This window comes from Odontesthes bonariensis, chromosome 13, assembly GCF_027942865.1.
Source record: "Odontesthes bonariensis isolate fOdoBon6 chromosome 13, fOdoBon6.hap1, whole genome shotgun sequence".
Taxonomy (NCBI): domain Eukaryota; kingdom Metazoa; phylum Chordata; class Actinopteri; order Atheriniformes; family Atherinopsidae; genus Odontesthes; species Odontesthes bonariensis.
Genome location: NC_134518.1, coordinates 16,721,178 through 16,737,470, shown reverse-complemented (window position 1 = coordinate 16,737,470; position 16,293 = coordinate 16,721,178). Strand labels below are relative to the sequence as shown.

The following is a 16,293-nucleotide window of genomic DNA, read 5'->3' as shown; positions in this document are numbered from 1 at the left end:
AAATAGAAACGATACGAGGGGCTACAGATTGTGAGGTTAGTTTGACATTTATTTAAAGCTTCATGAAACAGGACACATATATATTACAGTTGAATCTCCATTTTCTAAACATTAAAACAACCAAGTTTAACAAGCAGTGATATTTCAGAAAATTTCTGCAAATTGTAGAATATACTGAAAAGTTAGATATTTGAAATAAATATAGTTGGTGATGAGCATAGAACAGAAATCAATAGTTTTGGTATAAAGTGTAGGAGCACGTTTTGTCAAAACTCCAGTAATCATTCAAATGCTTTTGTTGGAGAAATTGTTGAACTGGTCCACTCCACAAGCCAACTCTGTCGCCTTGAATTTCCTGGGTCGATCAAGATCCTGACAGCAAAACATTTCAAACAAAAAGACCAACCAGATCAATACACAATGCGAGTCTAACGCTCCCAAACTGTAAGCAGACCATAAAAACTGTTCCTCTCACCTGTATGGGGTAGGCACAGGTTGGAACATAACGGATCACAAAGCCACAGCGCCTCCTCTGGGATGTGTTGGCATCACTTGCGTGGACAAGAAGTCCATCGTGAATCTGTTCAAATAATATCATGATTCATTCAGCTTAAATAATTAAAGACCTGTTTAAAAGATGATAAAGCAAAGAATATACAAAAAAAGAGTCAATTAAAAAAACTAAACTCACAGACATCTGCCCAGCTTTCAGAGGGCAGAACAAAGCTTCCTCCTCCTGCACCAGCTCCTCTGGGATCTCCTGGTTGACTGACAGCATGTTTCCAGGGCGGGTGGCTTGGTGATGGGGCAACATGCCAGAGCAGTGGCTGCCTACATCCAGAGCACACATGGCAGTGAGGAAGAGTGCTGATTTTGATCATTACTTTTTACATGCTATTTTATTCAGATCACTTATACATAGAAAATGAATTAATTAAAAAAAAACTTGTAGATTTAGGTGGGAGTCAGCAGACATTTATTCAGCTGCAGTTGAGCTAAGACTCCGGCTTACATAAAAAGTACATATGCAGCTTAGGTACCTGGGATGACCTGAAGGGCGCCATTTTCTTTCAGTGAGTCATCCAGAGCGAGCCACACAGAGAGAACAGGGCCACCAGCAATACCCCAATACCTGTGAACAGAATACTCACATTCAGACAAAAGGAAGAAAAGTAGAGAAAAACAGTATACATTCTTTCCTTTTAGAAAGTCGGATTCACCTCATATCCTGGTGCCAGGCCACATATGGAAGTCCATTCTCTCCATCACTTCCATCAGGTTTGGTTCTGTTCTCTTCGTTCTCCTGGGTGTGACCTGGTTTGAGTGTCGGGTATTTACAGATGAAGCGGGAGTCCAGCAGGATGACGTCAGGCCCAAGGATGGCTTGGATCACTTGCAGGATACGGGGGTGTTTGGTCAGGTTCATCGCCCACGGATACTGAAGATGAACATTGTGGAGGCTGTACTGAGTGTACTCTACACCTGGGGATGCAACAAGTACAAAACAAATGTATTAAATCAGAAAAATCTCAGGTTTTCTTTCTTTTTTATTTATAATGACTTCACGAGGCAGTAATGAAGAATTAATACCCAAGCAAAACTACTGTATGTGGAAGTTATCATTACTGAGGATGGACAAAAAGACAAGAACAATAAAAGACAATTATAGAACTTTATATGCTCCTTACCAAATTCCTCCTCCATCTTGGAAAAGGCCTGTCGGGCCTCCCTCAGCTCTGTCTCATTCAACACAGGCAGCGGTGAGAGGAAGCCCTGCTGCTTGTAGCTCTCTTGTAGTTCAGCTGTGGATGAAGTCATCTTTGTTGGGCTGTTTCACTGCTGAGGCCTCAGGCTTTCTGCTTCCAAAATTTACAACGTAGAGAAAGGATAGTCAAGCAGTGGTAAAATTCATTAATAGTTCAGTATTTATGCTGTTTTCCTTTGGGTTCATAAACATAAAAATGAATGCTGCCCTGCCCACCTGTCCTGAAGTCCTGAAGAGAAAACCACAGTCACACATACTGAACTTGTCTTTCCAGACCAATATAACCCAAGCCCACACCTCATTACCAGTGCGATTATTAGTCTTTTTTTTTGTTTGTTTTTGCTGACTAAAACCAGTCTAGTAAACAACACCATCCCTGTTTCAGCAGATTCTGAAAACAGTCCCGCACTTAGACAACAAAGCTGCAAACATTTCCATTTTCTAAATTTTGTCTTTAAAGCGCAAACTTGTTGCAACTTTATGAATTTTTCAATTTTTATTGAAGCTAATTGATCATCGGAATAAACAATAACTGCTGCAGAACTTGTCTCCATACCTGTCTGCTGTGCAGTCTTCTCTTACTCTGAATGAGTTTGGGCCCTGCAGAACTCTTCTGTGGCTGAGATTATATATACTGCACAGAGCACCCCGTGGAAACTCCTACTCCTGAGTCAGCATCTTAAAATGTATTCAAATGCCATAGTCTTGTCATATATCAAACACATTTCCTGGAAGACCGAATGAAAGAGGAAAATCTTTGACTCTATGACGCCAGACCTGGAAGGTGTAGACAGCTTTCGCAATATTGTCTTTACCAGGTGGAATGGCTATTAAAGCATTGACTCAAGTCAACCGAAACCTTTTCTTTTCAGGAAATACTTGTCAGACATGCTATCAACACTTCCTTATGTAAGATCACCAGGAAACAGGTACTGTGATTCCAAGAAATAAGGACCACTTTTTTTCCGTCTTTTAAAATGAGCTTTGATGGATCCATACAGTTCCCAATCACCTCAATCTTATAATAAACTTTTCTTTTCCTTGTCAGGGACTCAGAGAGTGAAAGAACGATGAATGATCACGCAAAAATAATTTATCCATATTGTGTTTGATGAGGTTTTTAGAACAGATGGATACAGAATTGGTACAGAGAAAATGTGTTGTCCTCAAAAATCTTCAATTTATCATACGAATATGACTTAAAACCATCATATTTTAATGTCAGTCCATAATGAAAACTTAGTTTAACAAATGAGACAAAATATTGGATTTGGTCATTTATTTATCATTGAGAATTATATTGCATGTCTATTTGTGGCCAAAGTTTGGGTAACTGGGTTCTCTTCATCTGCTTTTAGGAGAATCTGATGGATTTTTAGGTGATATCTTTAAAGTAATCTGTAAACTCGGAAAATTTAGGAACTGTGAAACAATATCGATGAATAATAATCTTTCATACTACTGGACCAGATTTTAGCTTGTCTCACTTTCTTTTGCCGGCTGTAACTGTTCTGTTAACTTTTATGTGATATCTTTAAAAGAGACTGATTCGATTCTTATCAACCAAAAAAAATCGAACATTTCTTTGACATTTCCTTCACTGTCTTCATGGTCCACCCTGCCTTGTCCGTTCTGTGTGACTAAGGTGAGAAGTTGCAACTGCTGTGTGAAAAAGTTTATGCACTGTTGTTAATTTATTAGATAATTTTATCAGTTTCTTTTATAAATCAGATCTCAACTGTGCATGTAAGTGATGGAAAATGTCACTTGGTTGTGTCTTGTGTGGTAACACCAAGAAAAGCTAAGCAATCTTTGTAGCAGGAACATGCTACTGTGCTGGGAAAATAATTGAAAGAGGAAAACCCCCTGATCACTCACTGGTTATCTTTATTGTTGTGCTGATGTGTGTCTGGTTTTGGTTCAAACGATTTCACCAGTGACCAGGAAATGTTTGCAGAAATCCTTTCCAAAGCAACAATGGATCACCAATTTGTCTTTTCTTATCGGACTTTTTTTCAACGCAATCCACGCAAACACAATTCATGGTCAACTGTGCATGGTAAGTGGTGTGAAAACAAATTCTATCACATGTTTACAATCGCTACATAAAGAAGAAGTCAATCCAGATCGAAATGAGATGATACTGTTACCAAGTTGTTGTTGACTTGGACAGATTGGGTGTTGCAGCTTTATTTTGTCTCCACTTTGTGTCCAATTGTCTCTGCCACAGAGCTGGTGCTGCTCATTATTCCAGAGGTGGATATCAATTTCCACGTTTGAAGGTGTTTCCTCTAACAAAGGAAGCTGCAGCATGTGTTTGTCACACATGATACTCTAAATTTTTTGGAAGAGACCTTGAGCTGTGAAAATGACCAATTAAGTAACTGAAGGAGTATAATCAGGAGTATAACTTATTAAAATTAGGCTCTAAATGAAGCTTTATTTTAGATCATTTGTTCTCTAGAGTAAGTTTAATTTGCAACTGCATTGCCTTTACGTTTGATATTAAGTCCATCCAACATGATCCTTAAATCTGTAATTACACACAACCCACCCAAAGATAATGAACTTCACACATTTTTTCTCAACTCAGTGCACCCGTTTTGTACACAGGAAATGTACTCAAATGTTATTAAAGTTATTCTGCGCCTGATTAGATGTTGAGGCATTCCACTCATAAAGCAAATGATTTAAAGTGGAACTTCCCGACACTTCCGTGTAATACCCCATAACATACAGTGAAATTTTTTGAATAAATCAGTATTTATAAAATACGTCCAAGTACCGGTGTTTGGATGTAAGGACAGTGGAACAAGGGAAGAAACAACTGAGTATTTTGATGAAGAGGAAAAATTCATACTGCACTTAGGTGTGTGTATCGCCTCCTTAAAAGATTATTTTAAGGAGGTTTGATTTTGCATTAGAACTGCAGTTGTAAATTATACAAAAGCTTTGAAGCTTGTGTGTATGACTAAATTTGTGCTTTTTTGTGTGGACACAAGTACAAAACCTTAAAACACTAACTGGTATTACTGTGGCGCCACCTGCTGGTGCATCTCCCTCTCTTACTGCAGCGTATGCTCGTGGTACTTGTGCCATGTCTGATATTCTGCTCCTTAAAATTCAGTTTGCCTACACAAGAGATCAACATGGCTGTGAGCTGGAAGTATGGAGAGCCACACCCTCTGATTCGCAGCTGTATGATGTATTTCTGAGAAGCACAGATTCACCACTTGGTGGAGCAGTTTACTGCTTTTTTGAAGTCTCTGCTCAGGCAACTCTACCCGGCAACAGTGACTTGACAGGTGGACACAAGATTGTATGGAACAGGCTATAATGTCCAGACAAATCGAGACAGACTTGAATATTACTGCTACAACTTCAGAGCAAATGGCATATCTTTATAGTTGTAAATTTCGAAATGACATCAGTAGGACATCATTCACCGTGTCCTCATTCTAAGGCTTTAACACCATTTATGCAAGTAATGAAGATGTAATTGACAACAAAGGTTTAAGCTCCTCTGTGTTTTTATTGAATGCTTGTACTTGTAACAATCACCTTAAGAGTAAGAAAAAAATCACTGGTTTTAGGAAGCTGTTTTCTAACAGGTCTAAAGTTTCAATTCGGCATTTGTTATTATTAAAGGGTTGAATAAAAAAAATGTTCAATACAAATCATACGTAACAACAATTTCAAATATACAAGCTTATAGTTTATTGCCTCCCTTTTATATAATGTTGGAATGAACAAATTGATATATGACAGGTTATACACATTTTTACAGTCATCCACAATCACCCCTTTGAAGGTATCGAGTTAGTTCTTGCAAGATTCAGTATAACAAAGACCTTCGGTCGACATACATGTTAGCAGCAAAGCAGCAGTTGTATTTTCCATCCAATAGAGTTTTTTATGATGCAGTGATTCAGTAGGACCACTGCCCCACTCCATCACCCAAATACTACCCGTATAGAATCCTCAAAACTATTGTAAATACATCAAGCACAGAAGAAAACACCTTTTGGAGTTACATGAGAAATCCTAATCCTTTACTATATACAGCATGATGGTGACCACTTAACAGCATAGTAATGTGTTCAGCAGTAGAATAATCTTGTAATTTTTCATTTACAATTTTGGCTTTTAGGGGATTGAATGTAGTGTTTTTTGTTTGCATAATTTTCTAAATGCCCAGATGACTACAAAACAGTGTGCAAATATTGTGTGCAACCAGATATTTGTGTCTAACTATTATCAGCATTCCCACGAGCATCTGGCACATATATTGTATAAACTGTCATTTTTGTGTAATGTCTTTGTCTTTTAATATCATTTAAAATGTTGCTCTTCTTGTGTGTGTGAATCTTCATTGCAGCTGTGAGAGAAGGGCCCTGCAGTCCCCAAGTCTGTCCAGTTCCTCCACCACCTCGATCAGTCTCTCGACCTTCTCTGATGGCAGCACCACCTCTGCGTTGTTTCTGAACTTCTTCCTCAGGCTTTCATTGGTCAGCGGGTTACGCCAGTGACCATAGAAGGTGTCACAACGCCCCTTTAGAATGTCTCCCCCAACGAGTGTCACCTGGACTTCACCATACATGATGTTGAAATTAGCAGGGTTATCGTGAGGATGCTCCATGCGGACACGGCTCAGCAGGGCGTGCAGCTCAGGGCGGTCGATGGCAGCTGGGGTGAAGGACTGCACCGTCACCTCACCATCCAGGAGAGCGCTACAAGCATTAAACTGGAAGGAATGGCGTGCCTCGTGCTCAGACTCAGGGAAAGGCCTGTTGATGTATTTAGACTGGGGGACTCGGAGCAGGATGTCCTGGACTTCGGCTGAGGAAACCTTACCGGAACCAAGTCCTACAAGAAGCTTATGGACCGAGGCTGCAGCATCTGCCACCCAGTGCATCCCCAGATGTGCGGGGAAGCGCTTGAAGCCCATGTCCTGCTCCTCTAGCAGGAACATATGGCCATTTTCATTGGGTGATTCTAAAGGCTGCGGAACATAATCTTCATAAAAAGCATTGAAGCCAGCCACCCCTGCAACAGCATCCAGGACCAGAGGACTGGCCTCTAGACCTCTGGAGGCCAGCAGAGCTGCTTCAAGCCCCAAACGGGCAGCATTGCCAATATGAAGGGGTTTAGACTGAGTGGCAGCATTAGCCATTGGGGCTCCAGCTAAAGAAGCAGCTATAGCTAAGGCATGACTGCACTGGGAGGGATCCAGGGACAAGAGGCGAGCACAGGCTGCTGCACTTCCCATAGTACCTACCACACTGGGAGGGTGAAACCTGTTGAGAGGGACAGACAGAGACACTTTAGTCAGGTATTCAGTATATACACTCTTAATATATGAACATTATGAGCATTAAATGTTGCACTCATTTCTATCTGTGTAGAGGACATGAACATGGCATGCTGATATAAAGTGAATTAATATGAACTAGAACTGGCACACAGTGAAGTACAGTGACAAACACACCTCTAAAATACAACCATGGAAAACAGCTTTAATTTGCTGCACTTCGTACAGGAAAAACAACTCAAGTATTTGTGGCATTTTTTACAGCAATACTAATAAAACTACTTTTCACTTACAAGAAAATAAAACTCTAGAAATTACTTCACACCTTCATGTCTACGGCTTTAGTCTCTATGTAAACTAAATGCATTAACAAGATTTAATTGAAAAAAAAAAGAGATTCCCAACATCTAACAATATAATAATAAATAATAGAATAAAATTATGTTTATATAGGTAGACGTCAGTCTTAAAAGACTTATGCCCTCACCTCCTGGGGATGTTGTGGGCCTCGTTAGAGAACCTCATAAGGCGGCCTTGGATTTCGATGCCAACATTGAAGGCCAGTAAGAAGTCCAGGCCACTAGGTTTATTGTTAGCTGGCATCATGTCACTGAGAGCTAACACGGCGGGAAGGACAGCTCCTGAGGGATGAGTTGCGGGGTGCCACGTATCATCAAAGTCCATGGAGTGAGTCTGTGGAAACAGTTAATGAAGAGTTGTTTTTCTTTTCAATATTATTACTTCTGCATGCTACTCGCATAAACAAACAATTAGCTGCACTTGAAATAAAATGGTATGGGAATCCCTGTGTCTTTTTGAGGATGACGGATTTTCGGCTTTGTTTTCAAAGGTTTGATCAACGGAGCACAATACAGTCTATTGTGGCTTAGACGGAAGCGATGCCTGCTACTGGCTGGAAAACTGGGTTGGACTTTCTGGAGCGGTCCTTAACTGGTTCAGGTCCTACTTAGAAGGCCGGAGTTATTTTGTTACAATTGGCAGCTATGAATCTGAGCGAGTGGCCATGACTTGTGGAGTCCCCCAGGGGTCAATTCTTGGACCTCTTCTGTTTAACTTGTATATGCTCCCTTTGGGTCAGATATTGCAAAATTTTAACATCAATTATCACAGTTATGCAGACGATACACAACTTTATGTGTCTCTGTCACCGGACGACTGCAGCCCAGCAGACGTACTGTGTCAGTGTCTGGAGGAAGTAAACACCTGGATGAGAGAGAATTTTCTACAATTAAATGAAGACAAAACTGAGATCATTCTGTTTGGTAGCAAAGAGAAGAGGGTCAGCGTTGGTAAATATCTTGAGACTCGGGACCTTACAATCACTGACCAAGTTCGTAACCTCGGAGTGTTGATAGACTCAGATCTGACTTTCAGCAGCCACATCAAAGCTGTCACCAAGGCAGCTTTTTACCACCTCAGAAACATCAACAGAATTAAAGGTTTCCTCTCCCAAAAAGACCAGGAGAAACTCATCCATGCATTCATCTCCAGTAGACTCGATTACTGTAACGCTCTTTTAACTGGACTTCCCAAAAAGAGCATTAAACATCTGCAGCTCATCCAGAACGCTTCTAGAGTTTTAACCCGGACTAAGAGATCTGAACACATCACACCAGTTTTAAAATCTTTACACTGGCTTCCAGTCAGTCACAGAATAGATTTTAAAAGCCTGCTGATGGTTTACAAATCCCAGAACGGTTTAGGCCCAAAATACATCTGTGATATGTTCAGAGAATATAAACCTAGCAGAGCTCTTAGATCCAAGGACTCAGGTCAGCTGGTCCAGTCCAGAGTCCAGACTAAACATGGAGAAGCAGCATTTAGCTGTTATGCTGCAAACAAGTAGAACAAACTGCCAGTGGAGATTAAACTTTCACCAAATGTAGACATTTTTAAATCCAGGTTAAAAACATTTCTTTTCTCATGTGTCTATGCATGAAATATCTTTTAACTTATCTAGACTGTTGCCTGATTTTAAATTCATTTAAATGATTTTATTTGTTTCTCTTTATATTATTTTATGTATTTTTAATGCTTCTTGCACTCCCTGCTGCAATGCTTTTATTTTATGTAAAGCACTTTGAACTGTTTGTACATGAAATGTGCTATACAAATAAATTTGATTTGATTTGATTTGATTTACTAATGCAAATGAGTGTATTTTGGATCAGTTCAGCATTTTCATCCAACTCTGCCAAGTTGGGTTAAATCCTTGTTAAAATAAGATACCTGTAGTTTGGTATGATAGTGGGTTGATATTTTCATACTGACCGCCACTCCGTTGACAAAAGCTGCCAGTGCTGGGGAGAGCTTGACGCCCCCGCGTCCGTACACAGAGCTGATGTTATCAGGGCCATACATGCGCTAAAGGAAAAGACATGTACAGGTAAATGTGGACAGCCATCACAAGGACATGCACATACAAAATGCAGGCATGTTGTAATCTGTGTCCCTTTTCACACAATGTACAGTGCTGCATTTGTACTTGTATGGGGTGTGTGTGGACGGGCGCCATTTATCATCAGAGGTCATTAATAATAATAAATAATAAAATGTGTGAAACTCTTTCTTGATATGTTGATAGCTTATGTTGCCTAATGATGCTGCAGGTGTGTTGCAAACTCAAAATTTAATCACATGAATAGATTCTTGCACTTTTTTCTTAAAATGGAGAGACCCGTAATGTGACATAATGTGTCAACAGATTTATGTGTGCCGAACATGAGCTAAAACGTACACATGCACTCACAAACAAACAAACAGAAATTAAATGTCTACCGGAAGCAGCTCTTCATTCTCAAAAAGTCGACAATGATCCTTATCATATGAGGTTTTAATCAAATAATCAAACAGAAAAAGGAAATTTGTCATATTTTCTTTAACTTTGTCTCACCTGGCAGTGCTGTAGGGCCATTTCAAACACTTCAGTAGTGCTACCAATCAGACCAACTCCGATGTTGTCCAGCACCATCCTTTTGCTGCGGTGGAGGACCACAGAGGACAGGTGCTGCGAATTCACCTCACTTATGAATTTCCCAAAACTTCCTGTAACTGTGTCCTCAGGGGCCGGGTGCCTCAAGACTGCCGAACAAAAGGAGCACATAATAGAATCTGAATTCCTTGCAGTTAAATCAAGTTTTTATGTATATAGTGCCGAATGATGGTGTCAAACTTTTTCCTGTTCTGTAGCATACCTCTGTAATGAGCAACACGTCTAACAATATGACTTGGTAGACCTTTACACAGTCATGGCATGCTTAGTTGCAAATTAACTTGAGCTGGGAATGTTTATAATTGTTTGATACTAAACCAAAAGAGAAATGTCTCGCCATTATAGTTACATAATGTCTCTATTTTTGTAGTCAAGGTTAAAATTGTTAAAGTTTTAGAAGACACCTTCAACTGCTGTAATGTCCTTTTACTAACCCATTTTTCACTGTTATTTGAGCAGAGCCTTACATTCCTCTTAAGCAATCTAAACTAAGATAACTAAAACAGTTTACTTTTATATCGTTATTTCAGCTAAGTTTGATAATCTTGTCTTTATTTGCCAATCACAAATACCTACCTTCTACAGCAGAATTATGCATTTTCCTGATAGCGCACGCAGGTCTTAGGGTTTTCTGTGGAGAGCAAGTATAGAGGGTTGGAAACATCAACACATCAACACATCAACACCTCACATCAGTGGCTGATCTGATTGTGTCACTGAGGAAACATGCAGTGAATTTTTTGTCCAGCAAAGATGAAGTTAAATCAGTGTCACATTGGCTCCCTTTAGATGTCATGTGCTGGTGTGATTTTTGTGTCAAACTGTTTTACAGTATACTGAATGTGTTCCCTTCTTTCAAAAAGAATACTCAGAATTGAGTTTGGAGTGTTTATCAATTGCAACTCGAAGAGTCCACAAAATGGAATAATGAATTAATATATAATCAATAATTCCAACACACCATGGAATTAAGCTAATCATATGTCAAAATATAATGTATCAAACTAACCTTTGACAGAGCAGAGTATTTATCCGTTTGTCTATTTAAAACATTTTGGAATTGCATTATGAGTCTTACCTGTAGCACAAACATCATTGCTTTGCTGGGTTTACCACGTTGCTTTTTTGCTTTCAAAAAGTAAACTTCTTTTCTCTTCAGTGTTTCTCCTGTTGCTGTGCAGTCAAGAGACTCAGGGTGATACTGACTTGAGATGGTGCAGGTTATATAATAACCCAGGTACCTGAAAGGAAGTAGGAAGGACAGGTATGTAAATGAAGGTCAGACATTTCAACGTTATTAATCATCAGAATGATCATCACCAAAGGGACATTGAGGTAGTTTTCTCATGATGATGCTGGTTGGTCAAGAAATTTCTTTCAAACTCCTCCTACAAATAGGTAAGTCTTATTCATGACAAACCTGCATCCCTGCTTCAGAATCACTCAGCATTTCATCTTTCAAGCATCTTGACCAAGTAAGGCTTTAATTTAATTTCTCCCTTTTGCTTGCACATCTGAATATTTCTTTGATGTGAGCTTTTCAAACACACGCCATTGGTAATTAACAGTCTTAATATGGAGGTTTTATTTACATAAAACTAATGTGTGAGACTTAGTGTTGAATAAAAGATTGCTGATGAAGTCCTACATTTACTTTAAAATTTCTCTGGGGTAGATAATGATTACTTTGATTCAAAGTATTTAAATTACTGTAAAGATGACTTGCTATTTAATACTTTGTCTACTCACTTGCTCAAATTCATTTGAATGGATAAGTTGAATGAAGTTGACTTTTGCGTTTTTTGAAACAGTAAAATTTTTGCTTTAAAGAAAGACTTTTGTCAAGTAAAATGTCCTTTAACACACAGCCACTATTTTACTTTTAAAAACTAATCAATACATCATTCTCTGTACAACTTGAACCCAAATGAGACTTGTGTGTTAGCAAGGAGATCCTAACAAAAACTGAGATACTTAACAAGCTAAATTGTTCTGTGTTTATTATGTTATTATTGACATATATATCATAAAAACATTTGAATGTCATTATTTGAGATACACAGCCAAAAATTTCCAGACAGATGTACCAGTGCTGCAAGAAATTAGTGAGTAATGTCTTAGAGGTGCTATGTTAATAAATTGTCCCAGGATGAGGGACCTGGAAAGGCGTGTAACCAATAAATAACCAATGAAATGTGATACTAAGCAACATATCTTAATGGCTTTAACTGATACAGTTTTATCTAATCAAACACAACCCACATTTAATACCTTTGATTGGCTTGGTACAGCAAGGTAGAGGAACTCCATCTGTACATGAATAAAATATTTAAACAGAATATCATTATATCACCCTATTAAATATTATCCGACCAAATGAGTTTAAAGATAGACACTTTGTCATTTGTATATCCTCTGTGAGGTGTTTCTTCAGAACTACAATTTGACAACACCATGTCAGGATCAGATGGGTTTCCTGCCAGTTTCTATGGGGAACCAGGAGTATTGGGCATGTTATCAAATGGGATCAGTGCATTCCTTGTGCTTCTACAGAATTTCAGTACAGCTCACACTGGCAATGTGCCAGTTGGAGTGGAGAACATACTTGCAGGTAAAACCTGGAGTAATTGAGCTAGAAATTATTCTAAAAGTTATACACCCTCATAATGGTTTACTCCAATTTACAATTTTTTTACAGGTGTTCATCTCATCCTGATTGGTGGTATCTGCCAACTGGTGGCTGGACTGCTTTCCTTTCGAAAATACGATCATCTGAGTGGTACTGCCTTCATTGGCTATGCTGCTCTTTGGGGCAGTTTTGGAGCCACACGAATCTACAATGGTGCCTTATTTCAAAATCAAACAACATTTGCGTCAGATCAGATGATAAACATTTCCACCAATAACTTGATGAGCAACACATCTCAGAATGACTCCACAAAGTGCCATTTATGCCTGTCCATAGAAGAGTCAGCCATTGCTGGTCTGGTCCCCTATATCCTTCTGTCCTTTCTTCTGGCATTTTGCTCTGCCACAGTCAACTACATCATGCCTTTTGTTTTCGGGGCCATCACGGCCACTTTAATCTTTGAAGCAGTCGTTCTAGTAGCAGGCTCCTGGGCCCTTGTGGTCTCTGGGGTTCTGGAGTTGCTCATTCTGATCTTTGCCATATACGGTTCAGCTGCTCTGCTCGCCAAAGGTCTTACTCAGCGCCTCATCCTCAAAGGCTTTGGGACCCCCCTCTTCAATGTTCTCCTGCTGGGTACCGCCAACTCAACAAGTGCCCAGAGTATTGGCCAAGAGAAGAAGAAAAACACAAAATATGCTGAGCCCATGGCATTGGGGTTCTTCTGTGACTCTGTTGCTCCTTTCATCTTTGCTTTTTACAGCTTTGGCTACATGAAATCATTTGGTCTTGGAGTTGTATGGGTATCAATCATCAGTGTTTCTCAGCTGTTCTCCAGCTATTATGCCCATCTGCGCCTAGATTGCTACCATGCAACTAAGTTTGGATTTCATGCCACATATTGGCTGATCAAGGCCTGGGATGAGTTTGTGGCATCGACTCTGATAGTAGAAGAGAGTCGAGTGGTCTCTGGGAGGGAAGCAATGGTGGGAAACTGGTTCTTTGTGGTGGCAGGCTTGGTGTTGTGTGTGGGCAGCCTGAACATGGATGTTCTGGAACTGATCCACAACTTGCTCTTTGTCCTGCTCACCGTCGCAACAATCTCCCAGATCCCCCTGCAGAGTTATTACATCTTCTATGGTGTAGCTTGCTCCCTGTTCACTGCAGCCTCCATCTATGGCACCTTCTCACGTCTCATCAACACCATCGCAGAAAAGTCTCTCATCCCTGTAGGACCACAGCCCATCTCCACCGACCAGCTGAGGATAGCTTTCAAGTGTAGACGTTCTGAACAGAGAGACCAGCAGGTGCTGCCCCAAACTGACCAGGCCTCAGACGCTCTGTTCTATCTTTCAAATGGGGTCGCATCTCTTTCATCTCTTCATTCAAGAGTGTCCAGTATGAATCCTGCCCTCCTTCACATGACTGTTCCCTGGGTCCTCATCTCTGGAGCAATCATCCAGGCCTATGTCAGCAGGCTGCAAGTCACAGGAGGTGGCCATTTTGGGTCAGTCATCTCGTCCATCTATGTGGTTGTATGGGCAACTTGGACCTGGTTTAGGTTTGCAGGTACATGAATATATATGAAAAGGCAAACATTTAACTCTTTGAGTTGAATCAAAGTCTCACCCTAAGTTTTTTTTTCCAGGTAACGAGCTTCAGCTCTCTACAGAAGCAGCTTATGGTTTCACAGCAGGAGGCATTGCTTTTCTGCTCATTAATGCTTTCCTCATGTTTATTGGTAAGGTTGATTATGTTCCTTTATTTGAAGTATTTCTAAGTTTGTTTTGAACTCTTTTGAATTTCGTGATTTGTCTCAGCTGCCTACAGGAACCTGGTCCTGCTGTTTTTAACAACAGTCATGGAGGTTGTTCTGGTGTGCTTTCTGCTCTCCACCCTGCAGCAGCTACCATATGAACTTGAAAGTAAGTATAGAAAAAGCTTAATTATTAGAAATGAAAATAGTCTTTCATCAGAACATGTAATGTATAAATCAAACTGATTATGCATAACATTGTGGTCTGTTTCTTTTTACAGTGGCCATGCTTGCGTTGGTATCCATCATTTGTATATATGGAACTTTGGCTTCTCTGGTAAACTGCATCTTCTCACAGAGAATGCTACCGATGGGCCCTCCCCTGATAAAGGTAAGTGGTGATAAGACCAACATTGTTTTCCTTCTGAAATCTGCTGTAATACATCCTTATATTTACCAGTATGCCCTCATCTTTGTGTTGTTGTAGGAAAAGGTGAAGCAGGAAACTTCTCCAGAGCCACCCTGTCCAGTGGCTAACTCACGTCTCACCAGCAGTCTCTTGAAAATCGCTGGCCTTCTGGGGGAGGGAGGAGTATGTGGTATTCCCACAGACACTGTGTATGCCCTGGCAGCCTCCTGCAAGAATCCTGAGGCGATAGAGAAAATCTACAACATTAAAGTAAGAAAGAAAAAAATAAAGATGTTTGTTGGTGTTTAACATGGGACAAATCGTTTAATTCAATTTCCAAATTGTGTCCCAGGACAGACCAGCAGAGAAGCCTATATGTATTTGCATCTCCAGTGTGGAGCAACTGGTGGCAGCCAAGCCTCCTTTCAGTCCTCTGCTGTGGGAGTTTATGAAGAATGTGTATCCTGGAGGCATAAGCTGCATCGTTAGCAAAGGAGACTGGCTGTACAGACTCGGTATATTGCCCATGGAGCCTCCATTTGTATAAATTACTTGTTTCCAAATGATTAAAAATAACACTCCAGAATTGAACAAAATGACATTCGGAAACAGGAGGAAAGTGCTGGGTACTCTTGACCCATATACATTTCTATTTTATTCATAAAGGGGAAAAATAAGAAACAAAATAGAATGCATATGAAAAAAGAGTTTCTTATCATTTGTCTAACACTGATAAATATCAATGATCAGTGTTCACTTAAACTTTGAATGTCTTTTGTAGGAGTGGGACCAGCTTATGACCGTGTTGGCACTAGGGACAGCATAATGATCCGTGTCCCTGACCACACAGTGACCGGCCACTTATGCAATATTACTGGCCCTCTTGCTATTACATCAGCTAATCCCAGCGGAGAGCCAGACAGCACCCACCACAGCATGGTTATCAGGTAAATCTGGTGTTTATGCAGAAGAGCTTGCCTAATAGAAAAGCTTGCTGAGAGTTGGTCGTATTGTACTACTGTCTTATTATTTCCTTCTCTGTGAAATACATTTTTTTGTATCAAATATGCAACTGGAGTGTAGTTCAAATGTCTGAAATACCATTTGTGTTGCCATAGTCGACTGGGACATGAGATCCAAGGAGTCCTCTGTGATGGGGATTCGAATGAAGTTGTTGCTTCTACAGTTGTCAATTGCCTGAGAATAGATGAAGGTAAACTGCAAAATAATTCCAAAAATAATTATTTTTCTTCCTTTGCTTTCTCCTTTTTTTAATGGAAAACAGTCACTCACAGCATTCTTACTCTTTTTGCAGGGACCATCAGTATCGTAAGGGAAGGCTGTGTTCCAGCATTAAAAGTTCAACAGATCTTCGACAGAGTGAAAAGCAACATGCTTTGATCATCAACTTAT

At 40.0% G+C, this 16,293-nt stretch overlaps 2 protein-coding genes and 1 long non-coding RNA gene across 4 annotated transcripts; 1 reads left to right on the top strand and 2 right to left on the bottom strand.

Annotated features, from left to right (window-relative positions):
• Window positions 1-46: 46 nt before the first annotated feature.
• On the bottom strand, window positions 47-2,382 carry LOC142397259 (L-threonyl-[L-threonyl-carrier protein] 4-chlorinase-like). 2 transcript variants are annotated; one of them, XM_075480601.1, is made up of 7 exons: window positions 2,322-2,382; window positions 1,689-1,856; window positions 1,221-1,482; window positions 1,041-1,132; window positions 692-831; window positions 476-580; window positions 47-372 (listed from the first exon to the last, which is right to left on the bottom strand). In XM_075480601.1, the coding sequence occupies exons 2-7, from the start codon at window positions 1,816-1,818 to the stop codon at window positions 286-288; spliced, it is 816 nt and encodes a 271-aa protein (XP_075336716.1). In that variant the 5' UTR covers window positions 1,819-1,856; window positions 2,322-2,382; the 3' UTR covers window positions 47-285. The 2 variants fall into 2 exon arrangements, with proteins under 2 accessions (XP_075336716.1, XP_075336718.1); XM_075480603.1 differs by having other exon boundaries at window positions 1,689-1,859; window positions 2,322-2,369.
• Window positions 2,383-6,125: 3,743 nt separating this feature from the next.
• LOC142397258 (cis-aconitate decarboxylase-like) lies at window positions 6,126-11,255 on the bottom strand. Its single transcript, XM_075480600.1, has 6 exons — window positions 11,168-11,255; window positions 10,666-10,720; window positions 9,991-10,178; window positions 9,369-9,461; window positions 7,564-7,769; window positions 6,126-7,062 (listed from the first exon to the last, which is right to left on the bottom strand). The coding sequence occupies exons 1-6, from the start codon at window positions 11,183-11,185 to the stop codon at window positions 6,135-6,137; spliced, it is 1,488 nt and encodes a 495-aa protein (XP_075336715.1). The 5' UTR covers window positions 11,186-11,255; the 3' UTR covers window positions 6,126-6,134.
• A 4,034-nt stretch (window positions 11,256-15,289) lies between these two features.
• On the top strand, window positions 15,290-16,074 carry LOC142397257 (uncharacterized). Its single transcript, XR_012772688.1, has 3 exons — window positions 15,290-15,395; window positions 15,662-15,827; window positions 15,999-16,074. It is a non-coding gene; the product is annotated as an uncharacterized LOC142397257 (long non-coding RNA).
• The last annotated feature ends 219 nt before the right edge of the window (window positions 16,075-16,293 follow it).

Bases quoted from the DNA above. Each gene is read 5' to 3' on its own strand.
- LOC142397259 (XM_075480601.1), bottom strand. From the start codon at position 1,818: ATGACTTCATCCACAGCTGAACTACAAGAGAGCTACAAGCAGCAGGGC. The intron at 581-691 runs GTGAGTTTAGTT...TTATTTGAACAG, and splicing joins TGAAAGCTGGGCAGATGTCT to ATTCACGATGGACTTCTTGT. The intron at 373-475 runs GTGAGAGGAACA...TTTTGCTGTCAG, and splicing joins CCTGTGCCTACCCCATACAG to GATCTTGATCGACCCAGGAA.
- LOC142397258 (XM_075480600.1), bottom strand. The intron at 7,770-9,368 runs GTCAGTATGAAA...CTGTTTCCACAG, and splicing joins CTTTTGTCAACGGAGTGGCG to ACTCACTCCATGGACTTTGA. The intron at 7,063-7,563 runs GTGAGGGCATAA...CCCTCTCAACAG, and splicing joins GCCCACAACATCCCCAGGAG to GTTTCACCCTCCCAGTGTGG.